The sequence below is a fragment of the Schistocerca nitens genome, chromosome 1 (assembly GCF_023898315.1).
Source record: "Schistocerca nitens isolate TAMUIC-IGC-003100 chromosome 1, iqSchNite1.1, whole genome shotgun sequence".
NCBI lineage: Eukaryota > Metazoa > Arthropoda > Insecta > Orthoptera > Acrididae > Schistocerca > Schistocerca nitens.
This window is the reverse complement of record NC_064614.1, coordinates 1,068,986,432-1,069,009,033: the sequence shown is the minus strand read 5'-3', so window position 1 is coordinate 1,069,009,033 and position 22,602 is coordinate 1,068,986,432. Positions and strand designations below refer to the sequence as shown.

Genomic DNA, 22,602 nt, shown 5'->3' with positions numbered 1-22,602 from the left:
CTTCTGGTCGGAAGCACTGCGGGCGTTTTCTGGCGACTTTCTTCTTTGTTCGGATCGCGCGAGGGGAAGAACAGAGGAGATGGCATCATCGAACGTGTCGCAAGCGGCGAATCCTCCAGCGCGAGGAACTTCCCACGGCGAGGTCTAGCCGGGCGGCAGCTAGGTGGGAGAAAGGCCCAACCGAGCCTGCCGCAGACGGCGCGGCTTCCGGAACTGCAGTGACGAAGCGGCTGTTTTGTCAACAGGCGGTGGGGAAGTCGGGCGGTCGGCACGCACCCGACTCATAAGCTGGCGCGAGTCACCTACGGCGGTCAGTCCACAACCGCGGTCCGTACCCGGCGCTAGCTCGGCCCATATTGCAGCGGTTCACTTCACGCAGCGCGAGCGCCAACACTGTGCGGTTTGCCATGGACAACTACAGCAGACGTGGCCCCGTGTTCAGGAAATTCCAGCGGCTGCGGAACCACCAGACCAAAGAGATCGAAATCGACCGGCTGTTCAACGAGACATACGACGAACAACAGGTAGTTGTCCGGCGTGAGGCCCAGCGAACTGCCACCACCCTGCGCACGCGCAGGTGTATGTGTGTGTGTGTGTGTGTGTGTCGGTCCGCCCTTTCGGCGGGCGGAAATGTTGGGGGTAACCGCTGATGGAGGCTGCGCCGGCCACCTCGCTCCGACCGTTGTTGCGCTTCGTGTATTCACTCGAACTTTACACACGGAGAATGTTCTCACTGCCTTAATTTCGCATTACTCGCCGGAAATTAACCATCTATTCGCAAACTTAAAACAACTGTTTCGCATCGTTTGCTTTTTTATAGGGTTCCTTGCCCCAATCCGTAAAAACGGATCCGTTGTAAGATCGCGTCATTATCCGCCTGCTTATCTGTCTGTCCGTCTGTTCGACTGTTAAGAACCTTTTTCTCTGGGACTGGTAGACGCATCACGTTCGAATTTATGTTACGTATTAATGTCTACAGTCCCTTGGACGTATAAAAAATTTTATAAATCAATGCCGAAAACACAATTAATCAAAACTTCTATAGACTCCTTCCTGACCTAGAATAATGAAATCTGGCAAGAAGCAAAGTTTCACAGTACAAGTAAAGGAAAAAATCGGAAAATTGTGAATTTGTAATTATACCTCACGGAGAAATATTCTTTTCTTTTTTATCCGTCTCTCTGTTTGTCCGCCTTGTAACACCTCTTTTTCTCTGAAACAGGTTTACGTACAAAGTTCAAATTTATATATCACATACTAAGGTGTATGGCTCCTTGGCGGTGTAAAAAAACATAAGTGTCTTTGCCACTGCAATTAAAATGTGCGGCCGTTTATTTCACATATTTTAATACTCGCAAACACTCTCAACAAACCTATAAGGGAATTTTCGTTGACCTAGAACCACGAAATTCAGCAAGAAGCAAGATTTCACAGTACAAGTAAAGTAAGAAATCTGAATCTTGTTAAATTGTAATTATAACACATAAAAATATCTTTTGCCATTTGAACATACATTGCACACATCATCAGTCAAAAACTTAATTCTGCATGGAAACAGAAAAGGTAGATTGCAGTCACGTTTTAGTACGTAAATAAAAATGTTTTATTACATCTTCCCTCTGTACATATATAAACTGAAGCCCACTCCTCGCTTCTTTTTGTATGTCTGGGCTAATCTGAGGCCTACTGTGGAGGAAGTTTCGATTCCCAGGATATATATATATATATATATATATATATATATATATATATATATATATATATATATATATATAACGTTTGTACAGAACCGTCAGTGCCCGAAGTCCATATATTAAGTTTGTACAGAACCGTCAGTGCCCGAAGTCCAACTGGAACTTGGCCATTTGTTTTGTTTCACGGCGTGTATACAGGTCGAGAAAAATTTTGCTGTTCTGCCGCTGAGCCCGCATCTCGTGGTCGTGCGGTAGCGTTCTCGCTTCCCACGCCCGGGTTCCCGGGTTCGATTCCCGGCGGGGTCAGGGATTTTCTCTGCCTCGTGATGGCTGGGTGTTGTGTGATGTCCTTAGGTTAGTTAGGTTTAAGTAGTTCTAAGTTCTAGGGCACTGATGACCATAGATGTTAAGTCCCATAGTGCTCAGAGCCATTTTCTGCCGCTGTGGCCGAGCGGTTCTACGCGCTTCAGTCCGGAACAACGTGGGTGCTACAGTCGCAGGTTCGAATCCTGCCTCGGGCATGGATGTGTGTGATGTCCTTAGGTTAGTTAGGTTTAAGTAGTTATAAGTCTAGGGGACTGATGACCTCAGATGTTGAGTCCCATAGTGCTTAGAGCCATTTTTGAAAAGTTTGCTTAGATTAACAAATACATCATCTGCCGGTTATCTGGCTTAATTCGCTGTCGAGACTGTTTGTATAATCCACTCTACACACGACTGAATTTTCACTGTGCAGTGGAGAGTGCGCTGATCGGAAAATTCTTGGAAGATTAAAGTGTGTGCCACACCGGGAAAGGCAAAGATTTCGGTTTCGAGTCCCCGTCCAGCACACAGTTTTTTCTGCCAGAAATTTTCAAGGTACATCCGTTTATATTGCAGCTGCTGCCTGTAAGGGTGTTTCCGTAAGAGCGTGCAAAAATGTAACAGGACGTAGAGAATGCTCCGCTGAACAATTTGACAGGAAAGGCCGCGCTGTGTGGCCATGCGGTTTAAGGCGCCATGTCACGGATTGCGCGGCCCCTCCCACCGGAGGTTCGAGTCCTCCCTCGGGCATGGGTCTCTTTGTTGCACTTTAAGTTAGTTTAAGTAGCGTGTAAGTCTAGCGACTGATGACCTCCGAAGGTTGGTCCGTTAGTAATTCACAGACACTCACATAGGAAATCTGGGGTCGAAGAAGCCGGCCTAAGGAGAGATGGAAGTAAACATGTCTACCGCTTTGTCTAGCATTACTGTTTCCCAGCTTATTTATAACTAACATGCGTACAAGTTTACAAGCACTGTGCTGCTTATTTACATGTACATTCTTTACTTTCTGTAATGAAATAAGTAGGACAAGCCAGATTTCCAGGAAGTCACGATGCAGGTTTTGTTTACTTGTCCATAAGGTGGCTCTGTTGTATTGTATCTACATTGTTCCATGACAGAACGTTTTATGAATCAAAGATAGACGCATTCATTACTCAGTGCTATTCAGAGACGTAAAGTACAGTCCGATGGAGTTGTACCGGAACAGTATTTCCTGGTCTCTGGATAGGAAGGAGAGGTCCCTTTCCAGGCCTACTAGGGCACCTGACCTGAATTCCTTGGTTATTTCCTATGGGAATATCTAAAGTGTGTGAGACCCCAGTGGATAATTAGTTTCCGGAATTATAGCTGCCTGTGATGTGAGTCGAAACTCACCAGGGATATTTGTTAGGTTGCGTCAGAACCTTGTTCCCAGTTGTCATGCTTGCATTGAGTCTGATGGCCGTCAGTTTCAACACATTTTGTAAGAAACACTACAAGTGACACGTTCATGGTATCAGTGATGGTATTTGCAGTTAACTAAAGTAAATAAATAAGTACACAGTATTGTGATTTTATTTCTACTATCTCCTTAAGCTGGCTTCTCCGACCTCAGATTTCATACCTCAAATTGTTCAGTGAAGCATCCCCTATGTCGTGTTAAATTTTTGCACTCTCTTCCAGAAACATTAAAATTGCTAGACCGAGAAGAAATACAGATAATAAACGGGTATTCATTGGACAAATATATTATACTAGAACTGACATGTGATTACATTTTCACGCAATTTGGGTGCATAGATCCTGAGAAATCAGTACCCAGAACAATCGCCTCAGGCCGTAATAACGGCCTTGATACTCCTGGCATTGAGTCAAAATGAGCTTGGATGGTGTGTACAGGTACAGCTGTACAGCTTGGATGGCTTGTATAGGTACAGTTGCCCATGCAACTTCAACGCGATACCACAGATCTTCAAGAGTAGTGACTGACGTATTGTGACAGCCAGTTTGCTCGGCCACCATTGACCAGACTTTTCAGTTGGTGAGAGATCTGGAGAATGTGCTGGCCAGGGAAGCAGACGAACATTTTCTGTATCCAGAAAGGCCCGTACAGGACCTGCAACATGCGGTCGTGCATTATCCTGTTGAAATGTAGTGTTTCGCAGTGATCGTATGAAGGGTTGAGCCACGGGTCGTAACACATCTGAAATGTAACGTCCACTGTTCAAAGTGCCGTCAATGCGACCAAGAGGTGGCCGAGACGTGTAAGCAATGACAACCCATACCATCACGCCGCGTGATACGCCAGTATGGCGATGACGAATACACACTTCACCGCGATGTCGACAAACACGGATGCGACTATCATGATGCTGAAAACAGAACCTGGATTCATCCGAAAAAATTACGTTTTGCCATTCGTGCACCCAGGTCCGTCGTTGAGTACACCATCGCAGGCGCTCCTGTCTGTGCTGCAGCGTCAAGGGTAACCGCAGCCATGGTATTCGAGCTGATAGTCACTGCTGCTGCAAACGTCGTCGAACTGTTCGTGCAGATGGTTGTTGTCTTGCAAACGTCCCAGTTTGTTGACTCAGGGATCGAGAAGTGGTTGCACGATCCGTTACAGCCATGCGGGTAAGATGCCTGTCATCTCGACTGCTAGTGATATGAGACCGTTGGGATCCAGCACGGCGTTCCGTATTACCATCCTGAACCCACCGATTCCATATTCTGCTAACAGTCATTGGATATCGACCAACGCGAGCAGCATTGTCGCGATACGATAAACCGCAATCGCGATAGGCTACAATCCGACCTTGATCAAAGTCGGGAAGGAGATAGTACGCATTTCTCCTCCTTACACGATGCACCACAACAACATTTCATCAGGCAACGCCGGTCAACTGCTGTTTGTGTATGAGAAATCGATTGGAAACTTTCCTCATGTCAGCACGTTGTAGGTGTCGCCACGGGCGCCAACCTTGTGTGAATACTCTGAAAAGCTAATCATTTGCATTTCACAGTATCTTCTTCCTGTCTGTTAAATTTGGCGTCTCTAGCAAGTCATCTTCGTGGTGTAGCAATTTTAATGGCCAGTAGTGTAGAAAGAAGAGTGTCCGTTTGTTTGTTTGTAATTCGTAGAAATCCACAGTTTTATACCGATCTTGATTAAATGTTACACACTTTTTCTTCAAGACAAGAGGAAATACCACCGTCTACAGAACATTTCGTAATCTCAGTTGAAACATACATCTATTTTATACATGAAGGGGAAAAGTTGTTACCAAAAATCTCTAAAAGTTCTTGGCCGATTTGCTTCAAATTTTTATACGATCCCTTAATGAACATTTGGGTTGGCATAAGCTATATACTTTTAATATACAGAATATATACACAATATATATACACAATATATAAATATATATAGATAAAATATATCAAGGAAAAGGGTTGTTATCAAACATACCAAAAAGTATCATCACAGACTTACTTCAAATTTCTAAATTTCTGATGTAACAATGAAGAAAATTAATGAAAAATTTAATGCCTAATGAACGAAATACATCGTGATAAACTGACTGTAATTCCTATCGCGAGATTAAATTACAGTGGCGATACCCTTGTTGGAAATAACACCATCAGACATCATTAGATCGCGGGACCAATGAAAGCCAGAAAATTTGACAAAAACATGATTGGCAGTTATTGATTATGTGTTGTTATTACATATGACATATACCCCAGAAGATATTGTAGTCCGTGTTTCACAGTTATTCTTGTTATTAAAATCCACAGTGTCGTTCAAACTTTAAGGCAGGTCTTGAATGTAGCACCAACAAAAGTCTCCAGATCGCAGGCCGATGAAGAGATCGAGCAGAACCTGAGATTTGCCGAACTGCGACGTAAACTGTTCGAACAGTTCGAGTAGTGCTCAAACACAGCCCTACTTGGATACAGTGAAAACCGAGCTGAAACAACAGAAGACGAATTGTCCAAAAACACAACGAATTACTGCAAAACGTGAAAGCAGATGGCGCAACTAACCATCTTTTCTTACAGGTGGAGACATATTCATTCGTCATACCCAGCGATTAAAATACGTCCTTCAATTTAAAGCGATTGCAGTTTCCCATGCGGATTGCATACGCTTTGAATATCAACGAGATACAGGAACAATCATTTTGTGTGGCAGATATTAAATGCCGGGCATTGCAGCTAGTTTACTATATTCATAAAAGATGTTACATGACACATTTGAGAGCTCACTGCATTAATTTCGCGTTACTCGCCGGAAATTGAGAACTTATTCGCGAAGATGCAGTTAAAACACAGTGTTTCGAACATTTGCTTCTTTTTTTCGTTATTGTTTTTTTCATTCCCTATTAGTCCTGAAGAATGCGCTCATTTTCTGGAATGCGAGACCATCGGTATACTAACAACGGAAGTGCGTGACATCGAACGCTAAGAACCGGAAAATGTGCTTTAAATACAAATCGCTCACAAGAAACAAAAAAAAGACGTTGGTATGTGAAATTCGCATGCAAAACGCACTTTTATCTCATAGTTCGATTCGACGGTGATGTGTTGTACTCGAACTACTTTATTTGTGCAAATAGTACAGCTGCAGTAAGCGGCCGTCTTTTGGAATGTTCGGTTGTGTGTTGGAGTACCGAGAATGTACATCGATATCGTGGAAGGCGAGTTAATCCCATGTATGTTGTCACAGCTTTAGAGGCAAAGTTTCAATGTGCTGAAAATAGGAACTTAATCTGGGCTGAGCACATGAAGTTTGTGAATATGTTATACAGCACAATAATTTGCAAGTTCAGTGGAGATGGTGAAGAAATTCACGAAGAAACGTTGAATGGGTAGAGTATTTCCTACCTGAAAGCGGCTCGATCAGCAGTACAAGAATGAGATTTTCACTCTGCAGCGGAGTGTGCGCTGATATGAAACTTTCTGGCAGATTAAAACTGTGTGCCGAACCGAGACTCGAACCCGAGTTCGAGGCTCGGTCCGGCAGACAGTTTTAATCTTCCAGGAAGTTTCATACCAGTTCAAGACTTTCAACTCCAGGGCAACAGGAACCTTCAAGTGGAAGTGAGTGCAAACCATATGCACGAAATATGTCAAGGGCCAGTATACTATTGGATTTAGATGAGAATATACTGGAGAACATTCATGAAGTCTGTTCAGATCGTCGCTTCAACTCGTATAGCAAACGTATGAGGTGCTATAAGCGCATTAGAAGTAAATAAAACTACAGGGCCAACGTTTGGTCATGTGACTTGTGAAAGATGTATTCCTTCGCGTTGCGTTCCTTTCTTAAATCATTCAAATGACCCCTGTGGTAACCCCTTATTTAGAAATCGTATGGCTCTTCCCACTGTTTTTCAGATGAGTCGTGGTTATTCTAAGCACATTTAGTGCATTTCTGAGCGTTCTAAGTCATGCGCTTCCCTTAAAGAAAGAATTCCGTTCTGCATACTCTAACAGCAGGTGGACCATTTCAGTACTTCGGTGTGCATGATAAAACATGAGTAAAAAATGGCTCTGAGCACTATGGGACTTAACTTCTGAGGTCATCAGTCCTCTAGAACTTAGAACTACTTATCACCTAACTAACCTAAGGACACCACACACATCCATGCCCGAGGCAGGATTCGAACCTGCGACCATAGCTGTCGCGCGGTTGCAGACTGTAGCGCCTAGAACCGCTCGCCCATCCCGGCGGGCAAACATGTGTCATGTGCGTAATTTGTAGTCCAAACGAAAATATTCTTTCTAATAATAACAGCTTACTTCGGACTTCTCGTTTTTATCATTTTTTTCAAAATTTGTCGAACTATGTACGAACAATTCGTAAACTCGATAATACGTTCCAGCTAACTGTGCTGAAGTTATATTTCATGCTTAAACTCCACTGGCTATGAAACTATGAGCGTCCACAGAAAATTATCCAAGAGGAGACAAAACTTCATCATTTTTACATAACTGATTCGATGGATATGAAGATTTGTAGTGGTCCAAGAAATAAATTTTCCAAGAGATACACTAATAATTTTATTTCTGTTCTCTCGTTGGCACATCTGCCGTGTGACTCCACTCCCTAATCCCCTGCACCACCTTCTCAATCGCACAGAGCGTCCACATTTATTTGTTGGATGTATTCCAATCTCTGTCTTCCTTTACAGTTACACCAGCGAAGTTATTTATTGATGTCTCAGCAGATGTCCCTTTATGTCTCTTGTACTTACCAGTGTTTCTCACCTATTCCTTTCCTCGACGATTCTGCTCGGTGCCTAATTTCTTATGAGTCCACCAAATTTCTGTCATCCTCCTACAGAACCTTATTTCAAACGCTTCGGTTCGCTTCTTTTCTGTTTTCCCATTGTCTGTTTCACTTCCTTACAATTCTGTGCTAGAAAAGTACACTGTCAGAAATTTCTTCCTCAAATGAAGGCAAATTTTTGATGTTTTTTTTTCTATTAACCAGGAATGGCCTTCTTTACCTCTGCTAGTTTACTATTTATATCCTCCTTGCTTCTTCTATAACGTGTTATTTTGCTTCCAAGATAGTGAATTCATTTCCTTCGTAGCCCATAATATTGATATTCAGTTTATTGATTATCTCATTTCTGCTACTCCTCATTGGTTTCGACCTTCTTCTCGTTACTCGGAAACAGTAGTGTGTGCTCACTAGACTGTTCACTCCATTCAATAGGTCCTTCAATTATTCCACTCTTTCACTGAAGACAGCAATTTCATCACCAAATCTTTTCAATTATTTCCTTTCACTCTGAATTTTAATCCCATTCTTAAACGATTTGTACCCGTTATTGTATCCTCAACAATCGAGAGCTGTAGTCTTAATATATTTTTTAAGCTAGACTGCTTTTCTGCCTAAAATATAAGCACACTTTTTAAATGATGGTTGCCATATTTATTGAGTTAATGTATTGAAGTTAATTTCTCGTATGATTTAATCAGATATATCCAACGAGCAGGAAACAAAGCTGGAAAGTATTAATATATATTTGCATTCTCACGCCTATAATCTTGGTTTGAGAACGAAAATCTGAGTCACAACGACAGAGAAAACCTTGCTGGTTGGTGTTGTTGTAGTCTTCTGTCCAGAGACTGGTTTGATGCAGCTGTCCATGCTACTCTATCCTGTGCAAGCTTCTTCATCTCCCAGTAACTACTGCAACCTACATCCTTCTATCCTTCTAAATCTGCTTAGTGTATTTAACTCTCGGTCTCCCACTACGATTGTTACCCACCATGCTGCCCTCCAATGCTAAATTGGTGATCCCTTGATGCCTCAGAAAAGTCCTACCAACCGATCCCTTCTTCTAGCCAAGGTGTGCCGCAAATTTCTCTTCTCCCTAATTCTATTCAATACCTCCTCATTGTTGGTTCAAATGGCTCTGAGCACTATGGGACTCAACTGCTGAGGTCATAAGTCCCCTAGAACTTAGAACTACTTAAACCTAACTAACCTAAGGACAACACACACATCCAAGCCCGAGGCAGGATTCGAACCTGCGACCGTAGCGGTCGCGCGGTTCCAGACTGTAGCGCCAGAACCGCTCGGCCATCAGCGGCCGGCCTCATTGTTGGTTATCAAAACAAAATAACCCGCAAGGTACGACATTTATGAATACTATTGAACATGCAGAAAAAATCGTAGATAATTATTTCTAGAAATGAGAATTTAGTAATTAAATAAATATATTCTGGATTCGAGGAGGAGCCAAGTGCCCACTCTTGTTTACCCCCTCCCCTCTACCCCAACACCTGCCTCATCCCTTCTGGGCGCCTTATTGTTGGTATTTATACACCACACGTAACGTCTCGTTGAAATAAGAGATTATCTGAAGAAAAAATAATATAATTTTAACTTGTGCTCATGGGTCGCTTGCCGTAGGACCAGGTTTTATTAATATCTGTAAATACGAATAAATATGGGTTTATGGCTGCGTCACGTTTTATAGCACTCCAACACCAAGAGGGAGCAGCAGTATTTAGAAACATTGCCCTCTTTCTTTTTATCACGTCGTACGCGGTACCCTGTATTCTTGACTTGGCCAGTTAATTTTTATTAGAGCGTCATGGCCGGAAGAGCTACCTGTTGCCACAGTCGCCAGTTAACGAAAGGGAGTGACGGTTGCACCAGTTATCGTTTTTAATCTGTTTATGTATAGCATTTTGCGAGATAGACTTTCGGGACCAGACCCTAATTTGCCTGAACAAGCGTTGTAAAAAGCCTTAAAACAAAGCTCAGGCATATCCGATCTGGCTGGCTTACTTAAATGTCTCGCAAACCAGCAGCCTGCAGATTGATGTCACACCATCGTTCGTATCGTCTCCAGACACCCGTTCGACCTGGAATCTCACTGACTGGAGTAGAGCTGTCTTCAGTGAGGTGTCTCTCTTCGAACTGAGCCCCGATGACCGGTGAAGTTTCTCGAGAACAACGGTGGGGTACCAACTTGAATGTCACCCGCCATACGGCCCAACAACCAGGAGTGGTGATGATCTGGGATGCCATTCCTTTCATAGCAGGACTCGTTTGGTTGTCATCCGCGGCGCTCCTGCACCACAGACGTACCTCGACGATATTCTACGCTCCAGATTATCGCCCTTCATGGCAAGCCATCTTGGGCTTACATTTCATAACGCCTCTCTGTCTGCTTGTCTTCGCGCTTGCCAAATCCTATCTTGACCAGCAAGGTCGTTGGATGTCTCTCTCTCTCTCTCTCTCTCTCTCTCTCTCTATATATATATATATATATATATATATATATATATATATATATATATATATATATGGTGGTCCATTGATCGTGACCGGGCCAAATATCTCACGAAATAAGCGTCAAACGAAAAAACTACAAAGAACGAAACTTGTCTAGCTTGAAGGGGGAAACCAGATAGTGCTATGGTTGGCCCGCTAGATGGCGCTGCCATAGGTCAAACGGATATCAACTGCGTTTTTTTTTTTAAATAGGAACCCCCATTTTTTATTACATATTCGTGTAGTACGTAAAGAAATATGAATGTTTTAGTTGGACCACTTCTTTCGCTTTGTGATAGATGGCGCTGTAATGGTCACAAACATATGGCTCACAATTTTAGACGAACAGTTGGTAACAGGTAAATTTTTAAATTAAAATACAGAACGTAGGTACGTTTGAACATTTTATTTCGGTTGTTCCAATGTGATATATGTACGTTTGTGAACTTATCATTTATGAGAACGCATGCTGTTACAGCATGATTACCTGTAAATACCATATTAACGCCATAAATGCTCAAAATGATGTCCGCTCAATGCATTTGGCAATACATGTAACGACATTCCTCTCTACACCGACATTTTTCAGAATCCCGATTCTCGCGCAATTTGTCTGCCACTAATGTACGGATTAGCAGCGACAGTAGCTGAAATACCTACTTGGGCATCATCATTTGTTGCAGGTCGTGGTTGACGTTTCACATGTGGCTGAACACTTCCTGTTTCCTTAAATAACGTAACTATCCGGCGAACGGTCCGGACACTTGGACGTTGTCGTCCAGGATACCGAGCAGCATACATAGCACACGCCCGTTGGGCATTTTGATCACAATAGCCATACATCAACACGATATTGACCTTTTCCGCAATTGGTAAACGGTCCATTTTAACACGGGTAATGTATCACGAACCGTATACCGTCCGCACTGGCGGAATGTTACGTGATAACACGTACTTTTACGTTTGTGACTACTACAACGCGATCTGCCACAAAGCGCAAAAAGTGGTGCAACTAAAACATTCATATTTCTTTACGTACTACACGAATATGTAAAAAAACGCAGTTGTTATCCGTTTGACCTATGGCAGCGCCATCTAGATGGCGAAACATAGCGCCATCTGGTTTCCCCCTTCAAGCTAGACAAGTTTCGTTCTTTGTAGTTTTTTCGTTTGCCGCATGTTTCATGAGATATTTGGCTTGGTCACGATCAATGATGTGTGTGTGTGTGTGTGTGTGTGTGTGTGTGTGTATGTATGTATGTGTGTGTGTGTGTGTGAGCTGCAGCGATTGAATTTTTGTCATAAGTAACTGAGTGACATTACGTTTATTTTTGCGATGGCCATCTGCTTCAAACAATCATGCTGATGAACACACTACGACGTGTCGGAAGTTAAAACTTTGACAGAGTAAATTAGTGTCTCATAACATTATTAGGCATTCTGTTTATGATGAGAGGTGTCAAATTTTCTATGTTTTTAATGTTTATGGCTTTTAACACAAAGTGTGAACAGCGACAAGCAAAATTCTATCCGTCCACAACAACATACGGTATTTATTTGACGTGTAAGGATAAGTATGGGACATTTAAGCGATTAAAAAATTGAGCATCTGAAGAATCAAGTCACTGATGTGGTCATATCCACCATAAATGAGTAAAGGACTAAAATTATCAAAAGATGATATTTACTGCACTCATAATAAGCAAGCATTCACGTTAAGCTTGAAGTATCTGCAGTTTTTTTGCTGTGTGTTCACCATACGTAGTATTCAGCAGTACTAATGACTGGACTTACTTTTGGTTTACTTTAGGTACAGATACGTTCTTAAATTTGATAACAGATTTTAGGCAAGAGAGCGTGTTTTTGTGGACACTGTCCTGCCACAGTTTGAATTTCATTCACGATTCAGCTGCGGACGCGGGTATTCAGCTATTGTGTTGTTGTTGTGGTCTTCAGTCCTGAGACTGGTATGATGCAGCTCTCCATGCTACTCTATCCTGTGCAAGCTTCTTCATCTCCCAGTACCTACTGCAACCTACATCCTTTTGAATCTGCTTGGTATATTCAACTCTTGGTCTCCCTCTATGATTTTTACTCTCCACGCTGCCCTCCAATATTCAGCTATATACTCCTAAAATGCCGTCATTAATGCCAGACAGCTCACACGCGATATTCTTGATGCTAACACTTAAATACGGCTGGATATTGTCTCACATAAGTGACAGTTAAAAAGAATGTGGAACATATTAGATACCACTGGTGTAAAGGGTGCAAAGCAACTGACCAAGAACTGGGCAAGCCCAGTCTTTAAGCTGTCGCACTCAGTTAAGTCCGCAATTATTTTGCTTCCTACAAGTGTCTGTTCCATGTAATTCATCCATAACTTGTTTGGTGACCTTTCGTGCTTATTATTGAGGTAGCCCGACAGCTATAGCATACAGTGAGTTTTTGATGCCCTTCCACTCGTGCGCTCGTCTGATATTTATGGCATATAGAACTATTTGTAATAAAATTTGCTGGTTGATTTCCTCACACATTACAGTGACGGATGCTATTTATCAAGAGTATTTGGCTTTCCAGGACGATTTAAATATTTCCAGTCCACTGCTACAGCTGTCAGTGCTCGAAACTATCCACAACCGAACTATCGAATCGAGTGAAATCGTTATACGTGGGGCGTTCAATAACTAATGCAATACATTTTTTTCTCGGCTATTTTCGGTTGAAAAATGCGTAATTATCGGACGTCGTGGAATATTCTCGCTTCAGCCTATATACTTTCCTGAAGTTCTCACATATGGCGATACTACAAACGGCGTCTGTAACAGAGGGGCGTTCCACGCAAAGAGTTGTCATTGCGTTTCCTCTGGTGGAAAATCAGACCATCGCAGATATTCATGGGCGCTTGCAGAATGTCTGCGGAGACCTGAACGTGAACAAAAGCACGGCGAGTCCCTGGGCGAGGCGTCTAACAAAAATCGCAACAAAATCGCGGAAACATGTCTTACCTCCCGCGTGCCGGCTGCCCGCATAGAACCGTGACTCCTGCAACGTTGAACGAGCGGACACTCTCATTTGAGGTTGCACGATGGATCACAGTCAAATACCTCGCTATACAACTGGACGCCTCTGTCGATAGTGCCGACACACTAGTCCACCAGATGGGGTAATCAAAGCTGTCTGCCCTTTTGGGTTCCTCGCCGCTTGAAGATAACGAGCAACCATCTGTGATGAACCATCTGTGCGGAACTGCTTGCACGCTACTAGGCTGATAGTGACAGTATCTTGTAGAACATCGTCACAGGCGATAAAACATGGGTTCATCACTTGGAGCCGGGAACAAAACTGCAGTCCGTGAAGTGGCGCCAAACCACTTCTCCTCCGAAGACAAAGTTCAAAGCCGCGCCCTCAGCTAGAAGAGTCACGGCAACAGTCTTACGGAACCCTCAAGGAGTTATTCTGTTTGATGTCCTCCCTCAAGGTGCAACGCTCAACTCCGAATTGTGAAGTGCTACACTTAAGAAATTGAAGAAACGACTTCAGCATGTTCACCGCCACAAAAATGCAAACCAACTTCTCGTTCTCCATGACAGCGGCCGGCCTCACTCAAGTCTGTGCACCCGAGTTGAGCTCATAAAACTCCATTGGAATGTTCCTCATCATTCAGCCTACAATTCGGGTCTCGCATCTTCCAACTTCCATCTGTCTGGCCCAACTCCGCGGGAAGCTGCACGTGGGTGATGGGGAGGTTATTGGAAATGGAAGTGCCGTGTGGCTAGGTCCTCCCGTCGGGTAGACCGTTTGCCTGGTGCAACTCTTTCGTGTTGACGCCACTTCGGCGACTTGCGTGTCGATGGGGATGAAATGATGATGATGATAAGGACAACACAACACCCAGTCCCTGAGCGGAGAAAATCTCCGACCCAGCCGGGAATCGAGCCCGGGCCGGTAGGTATGACATTCCGTCGCGCTGACCACTCAGCTACCAGGAGCGGACATGGGGAGGTTATTGATGAAGTAAGACATTCGCTCCCGCGGCGACCAGCAGAGTGATACCATGCGGACATGCATCCCCTCCTAGAAAGGTGTCCTAAAGTCGTCGCACTGAACGTAGGTTATGTCGAACAATTGGATTCTGTATTCAATAGAGTGAGGAATAATATGATTTATTGAAATCCTGAACAAAATCAACCTGGTTCCGGAGAAAAAATGTTTTGCATTACTTATTGAACCCGCCCCCCCTTCGTATTCAGGACTTCTAAAATTGTTTTTAGTAAAATTTGCTTGTTAATTTGATCACACATCACTGTGACGGATACTGTTGGTCAAGAGTCTCTAGCTTTTCCGTGCGATTTAAATGCTTCCCATCCACGGCTATACCAGTCAGTGATCAAAACTTGCCACGTACTGAAGTATCGAGTAGAGTGAAATCGCTATAATGCCTCCTTCAAGCATCCTCTTGTCTTTTTTCGTAGACTTTCCCGGCGTAATAACTGCTATTCTTCACGGGTTTGCAGCCGGATCGTCGTCCATAAACAATATTTCGGCGGACCAGCTGGCCGCCATTTTCAGGTGAATTAATGGTCGTGCACTGCCCAGTCCGCCGAAATATTGTGTCTGGACGACGACATGATCCGGCTGCAAACCCGTGAAGAGTATCATCTTCTTGTTGTTAGTTCATTTGTGCCACTGTGTCTAGTGGACGCTTCTGCCCCGCACACACGATATTACACGTGCAAGAAGTTCCACGACTGATTTTATTTCTGGCGTTCAAGCGACGCCAATGCAGTAACTACTGTGGCAGCTTCAACTAACTACATTAAACAACAGATGTCCATCCGACCAGTTAGCTGCAAGCAGACGGTGTCAAGTAGTAGACAAAGGCGGCCGTACTGCGTCAACGTTGTTATATCACAAATCAGAGTGGAGTAACGAACTCGAAATTTCGAAATGCTTAAGACACTCTCCAGAATACTTTGAAGAAAGTGTGCAAAGCTTGTCCCGCGCATCTTGACTACCGAGCAGAAACAACGACGCGTAGATGGCGGCAGTGACTTGATTAAAGTGAAAAACGCGGACAGAAAGAACCATCACTGGTGACAAACCATGATGTTATCAATACGAACCCACCAGAAGACGAAGTTCACAACTAGTGTGTGATGGTGTGATGGCTCGCCAAGACCTAAAAATTTGCATCCCAAAGAAAGACTTTCCTGACAGGCTCACATGGTTGCATGAACGTTCCATTTGTGAAGTGATGGTTTGTAGAACTTTTTTTCCGAGCTAGGTGGCGCAGTTGTCAGCACACTGGACTCGCATTCCGAATAGCTACGGTTCAAACCCACTTCCGGCCATTCTGATTTCCCTAAATCGCTTCAGGCAAAAGCCAGGATGGTTCCTTTGAAAGGGCTCGGCCGATTTCCTTTCCCACCCTTCCATAATCCGAGATTGAGCACAGTCCCTAATGACCTCTTTGTCGACGGAACGTTAAACACTAAAAAGTCAATGAAAGAAAAACATTTTTAGTGCAAACGGTTAACTGTTTCCCAAGACATTTCCAATGTACATATTTTTGCATGCGTTTGAACCATTTCTGGAAACGCTTTTGCCACTCCGATGTTGTGGCTTCAGAAACATGGTTTGAGAAAGATTTAATAGGTTTTTGAGGGGACGAAAATCAATTATCACGCAGTTTTTGTTTGACGTAAGGAAACGAAAAGAAATCACTACGTGATAAATCAGGTGAACACAGATAATAGCACATTAATTCCACGTTCTTTCCCGTATGATAAGCAATTGAATACCAGTCTTCGTGGTAGCTGGCATTGTCATGGTAAAGAGCGGTGCTACGTTTTCGGCTGTTTTTCTTGATTCCATCAATCTCTTGTGGCAAATAAATTGGTTTTAACTATTCATAATTAGCCGTATGTAAATCCCTTAAACCACTAGTCATCACAGTGAAGTGTAGCAAAAGACCAAGGCTATCATTGTCTCGGAAGAGATATTTCGTTGTTTTGTCTTCATCTTGGAACACTCAGAGAGTTGCTTGGTTTCCGGCCTGTAAGAATACCTCGAAATTCGTCTCTTGTTACGATGCTGTATGTGAGTTTTGCTAAACTTACTCGGTCGAATTTTTGAACATTTCTTTACATCAAGTGACAAGAGCCTGTTTTTAATATTTGATCAAATTATGCGGAATCCATCGAGAACAACCATTTCAGCACAAAATACTCATGTAAAGTAGAATATCTAAGCATGTCTCCTATCTCACAGTCAGGCGCCAGTCGTCTGTAGTCAAGTTTTTTCGAACAAGAACCAAATTTGGTAAATCTTCTGCAACCCGACAGTAAAAAATTTTCAGACGATGAATTATTATCGAAAGCAGACTAGTTTGGTGTGGCCCGCCATGAATTCCTCCCCCGTGTCAACGTTTTCATCTTTGAGTACTAACTACAACCTACATCCTCAACTACATACTGTGTGTATTCCTCTGTCTGCCTCAATTTTTACCCTCCATAGCTCCTCTAGTATCACTGAAGTTATTCCCTGACATCTTAACAGATGTATCATCGTTCTATACCTTCTTCTATCTTAGTGTTTTCAATACATTCCTTTCCTTGTCGATTCTGCAGGGAACCTCATCATTCCTTATCGTATCAGTCCACTTAATTTTTGACATTCGTTTGTAGCACTGCTTCTCAAATTCTTCGATTCTCTTCAGTTCCAGTTTCCCCATCAGTCCACTTAATTTTTGACATTCGTTTGTAGCACTGCTTCTCAAATTCTTCGATTCTCTTCAGTTCCAGTTTCCCCAAAGTCCAAGTTTCACTGCCATAGAATTTGGTGCTCCAAACGTACCTTCTCTGAAATTTATTCCTGAAATTAAATTCTGAGTTTGATACTAGTAGCATACCCACCAACTCAGCCTATTTACACGGGAAAATCTCGATTATCCACTTTTCCTCCCGCCTCCAGATTATTCCATTATTTCTCTAGATTTTTATTTATTATTGCGAAACCTAATACATTTGTTTTGAAAACCGGCCATTTCAGTTTTGTTGGCCAATGGTCGGAAGACCTTTGCTCATAAGTCATTTTTAACCGTTATGCGTATCTGAGTATAGAAACCAGGAAGCTGCGCGTGATTTGCATATTGGCTGTCATTTTTCCTCATTCCCGCAGTTTCTTAGAATGTATGCTTGTGTTGCTTAGTGTTGTGCTTTGTTTGGACTTGTGTTTGTGTGTTGTCATTGCGCTTAAATGAAGTCTCCATTTATTCAACGACTTCATATTCGGTATAAATGTTTGTAGCGTATGATGATGAGTGTTATGTTGTTACCTGGATCGCGAAAGGCCTTATCTTTGTGCAAGCGATTGCTCCATGTGTATCTTATTCGTTATTTTCATAGTATTAAAAAAGTTGGAAATAAGAAGATTCAAGCTTATGGTTCAAGTGTTATAATGGAAGTAAATGTAAGTTAACTGATTTTTAATATGCGCTTCTGTACACCACGCCCTAGTCCACTACAGCTAAGTTGTTACCTTTCCCTCATTTTAAGAACCAACGTCCTGAGTAGTTCTTGTGCTTTTAATTGCGTTTCTATACTCGTTATATAACTTTATGACAGCACAGGGGGAACATGCACGTCAGTGATACCGAGATTGTACTGAAACTGAGCAGCACTTTTTGGCCATTCATGCCTTCCGATTTTTAAAACTTGATCTCTCGATTGTTGGTTTTTTAAAGATGGCAGGTATGTAGGAGACTTCTCTTGGTCAGGAATGCCCTTTTGGCCAGTGCTAGTCTGCTTCTTTTGTCCTTCTGTCTCCGGCCATCAAGGGTTATTATGTTATCTACCTAGCAAAGTTCTTTAATTTCGTCTACTTTCTGATCCCAATGCTTATGTTAAGTTCTTGCTGTTCTCATTTCTGTTACATCTCATTACTTTCATTATTCTTCAGTTTACTCTTAGTCTGTATTATTTACTTATTATACAGTTTATTCCATTCAACAGATTATGTAATTCTGTTTTTTTAATCCGAATACTTCATTCTTGGTCTTTCAGCCTTACTCTTCCCTCTAAGTTCTTAAACATATTTTATATTACCCGTCTTTCTCTGTAGCTTACCTCTATTTTTCTCAGAATTCAAATATCGTGCTCCATTTTAGATTGTCTAACGCTTTCTCAGGATGAAATATCAATGTGTCTTGATTTTCCTTTAGTCTTGCTTCCATTATCAACCACAACGCCAGAACTGCCTCTCTGGTGCCCTCACCTTTCCTAAAGCCAAACTGATCGTCACCTAGCAGATCTTCAATTTTCTTTTCCATTCTTCTGTAAATTGTTCTTGTAAGTAACTTGGATGTATCAGATGTTAAGCTGATTGTCCGATAATTCTCGCACTTGACGGCTTTTTCTATGTACGGAACTGTGTGGATGATGTTTTTCCGAAAGTCTGATGGTATATCGCCCGCCTCATGGACTCTACACACCAACGTGAATAGCCATTTTGTTGCCACTTCCCCCAGTGATTTCGGCAAGTACGATGAAATATTATCTGTCCCTTCTACTTGAGCTTAGGCCCCCTAAAGTTCTATTAAATTCTGATTCTAATACTGGATTTCCTGTCTCTTCCCTGTCGACTACCGTTTTTTCTTCCAAGTCCTCCCTCTCATACAGGCCTTCAGTGTACTCTTTTCACGTATCTACACTCTCCTCTGCATTTGACAGTGGGATTTCTATTCCAGTCTTGAAGTCACTGTCTTTATGTTAATTCTACCAAAGGTTGTGTATTCTGAGTCAGTCCTTCCGACAAAAAATTCTTTTTGGATTACCTTCACATTTTTCGTGCAGACATTTCGCCTTAGCTTCCCTGCACTTCCCATTTATTTCACTCCTTAGTGACTTGTGTTTCTGTATTCCTGAATTTCCGAGAGCATTTTTGTACTTCCATCTTCCGTCGATCGACTGAAGTATCTCTTCTGTTACCTATTGTTTATTGTCAGTACCTTCCTAATACTTTGGTTTTCCGTTTCATCTTCTGTGATTGCCATTTTTACAGACGTGCATTCTTCTTCAGTTGCGCCATTATCTGTAGCCTCAGGTATCTTCAAGCGTATTTCTTAATTCCTTTGTACTTTCGTGTACCACTTATTTGCGATTGATTCTTCCAAACTAGTCCCTTAAAGTTCAGCTACGCTTCATCATTTTTAAATTGTGATCTGAGTCTATATCTCTTCCTGTGTACGCCTTAAAATCCAATGTCTGATTAAGTACTCTCTGCCTGGCCGTGATATAATCTAACTGGATCTTCCAGTATCTCGCGGCCTTTTCCAAGTTACCTCCTCCCCTTGTGATTCTTGAACAGAGGATTCGCTATTACTAGCTGAAAGTTATTGCAGAATTCTTTCTCCTCTCTCTTTCCTAGTACCAAGCCGATATTCTCCCATAACTCTTTCTTCTACTCCTTTCCCTGAAACTGCATTCCAGTTACCCACAACTATTAGATTTTCGTCTCCCATCACGTACCGAACTACCCGCTCAATACACCCATATACTTTCTACGTCTTTTTACGAAATTGCAAAAAATCATCCAAACGCTGTCGGGCGACCGCCTGCGGGCCGAATGGTTAGAGTCGCTGCCTTCGGTGCGGAAGGATTCTGGTTCATTTCCCGGTATCTCGTCAGCCTTCTGAGACAGGGAGGGCTGGAACTGGGTCTTCTCAGCCCCGCTGAGGCCGAATGAGGTCCTGCTTGCAGAAAGAAGCAGCGACGTCATTGGGATTCATCTACTGATAACAATGGCTGGAAGGACTGGCGACATGCTTGATCACGTGTACCACGATCATAGATCACTATTCGCAATGCCTTGTTGGGCGCAGTCGGCCATTCGGAACAAACATATGGTCTAACCTATGAATGAAGTTTACGTTCATGTTCATTTCGTCGGCCTCGGGGTTTAGTTGTAAAGTGCGTGCCTGGAAACGGTAGGGCGCGTGTTACATTCTGTCTTCAACATAACGTTCGCCTCACAGCGATGTGAATTGTCACCAGGAACAACATGTGGGTCGGATTTGACGGTAAACTAAAATACCTTTCTCGTGAATCGGTGACTGCGATGGATCAGGGGCACACAGGTCGCCGAATTAGCGTCCAATTGGTATACCTGCACTCGGCCACTGAGCGACACGAAATTTTTTGATACAAATTACAATAATGGATGAGTATTGATCGCATAATTTCTTAATACATGTTACGCTTCATTGTCAGACGTAAGCTGCGAGACAGTGGGAGAAATCATGAAAAATAAGATGACAGTGTAATGCATTTTTGCGATAATCACTGCATGCGCAGTTACGTCAGTAATTAGATGGAGATCTAGTTTTAGGTTGAACGAAGTGAGCGCATAGAAAATATGGTGTAATACAATTCTCATTTCACAAAGACTGCATGTGGTAGTACAGTAGCCGACTCAGTGAAAGCAAGTGTCAAACTGGCAGTTGGTGTCAAACTGTCAAAGAAGTAAAGTACAGCGACATATGACGTAAACATTAGGAAAAGACGACTAAATATACCAAAATTAATTTCTCAGCAGGTGACGTAAGAACTTTTACGGAGGAAGATACACTCCTGGAAATTGAAATAAGAACACCGTGAATTCATTGTCCCAGGAAGGGGAAACTTTATTGACACATTCCTGGGGTCAGATACATCACATGATCACACTGACAGAACCACAGGCACATAGACACAGGCAACAGAGCATGCACAATGTCGGCACTAGTACAGTGTATATCCACCTTTCGCAGCAATGCAGGCTGCTATTCTCCCATGGAGACGATCGTAGAGATGCTGGATGTAGTCCTGTGGAACGGCTTGCCATGCCATTTCCACCTGGCGCCTCAGTTGGACCAGCGTTCGTGCTGGACGTGCAGACCGCGTGAGACGACGCTTCATCCAGTCCCAAACATGCTCAATGGGGGACAGATCCGGAGATCTTGCTGGCCAGGGTAGTTGACTTACACCTTCTAGAGCACGTTGGGTGGCACGGGATACATGCGGACGTGCATTGTCCTGTTGGAACAGCAAGTTCCCTTGCCGGTCTAGGAATGGTAGAACGATGGGTTCGATGACGGTTTGGATGTACCGTGCACTATTCAGTGTCCCCTCGACGATCACCAGTGGTGTACGGCCAGTGTAGGAGATCGCTCCCCACACCATGATGCCGGGTGTTGGCCCTGTGTGCCTCGGTCGTATGCAGTCCTGATTGTGGCGCTCACCTGCACGGCGCCAAACACGCATACGACCATCATTGGCACCAAAGCAGAAGCGACTCTCATCGCTGAAGACGACACGTCTCCATTCGTCCCTCCATTCACGCCTGTCGCGACACCACTGGAGGCGGGCTGCACGATGTTGGGGCGTGAGCGGAAGACGGCCTAACGGTGTGCGGGACCGTAGCCCAGCTTCATGGAGACGGTTGCGAATGGTCCTCGCCGATACCCCAGGAGCAACAGTGTCCCTAATTTGCTGGGAAGAGGCGGTGCGGTCCCCTACGGCACTGCGTAGGATCCTACGGTCTTGGCGTGCATCCGTGCGTCGCTGCGGTCCGGTCCCAGGTCGACGGGCACGTGCACCTTCCGCCGACCACTGGCGACAACATCGATGTACTGGGAGACCTCACGCCCCACGTGTTGAGCAATTCGGCGGTACGTCCACCCGACCTCCCGCATGCCCACTATACGCCCTCGCTCAAAGTCCGTCAACTGCACATACGGTTCACGTCCACGCTGTCGCGGCATGCTACCAGTGTTAAAGACTG

The 22,602-nt window shown here is 43.5% G+C and overlaps 1 protein-coding gene across 1 annotated transcript in view; it reads left to right on the top strand.

Moving 5' to 3' along the window:
• Window positions 1–300: 300 nt before the first annotated feature.
• Window positions 301–22,602, top strand: part of LOC126198198 (nitric oxide synthase, salivary gland) — a 730,749-nt gene continuing 708,447 nt past the window's right edge. The window contains exon 1 of the mRNA XM_049934702.1: window positions 301–524. Within this exon, the coding sequence (XP_049790659.1) occupies window positions 408–524 (117 nt within the window). The 5' untranslated portion in view covers window positions 301–407. The remainder of the gene's footprint in view (window positions 525–22,602) is intronic.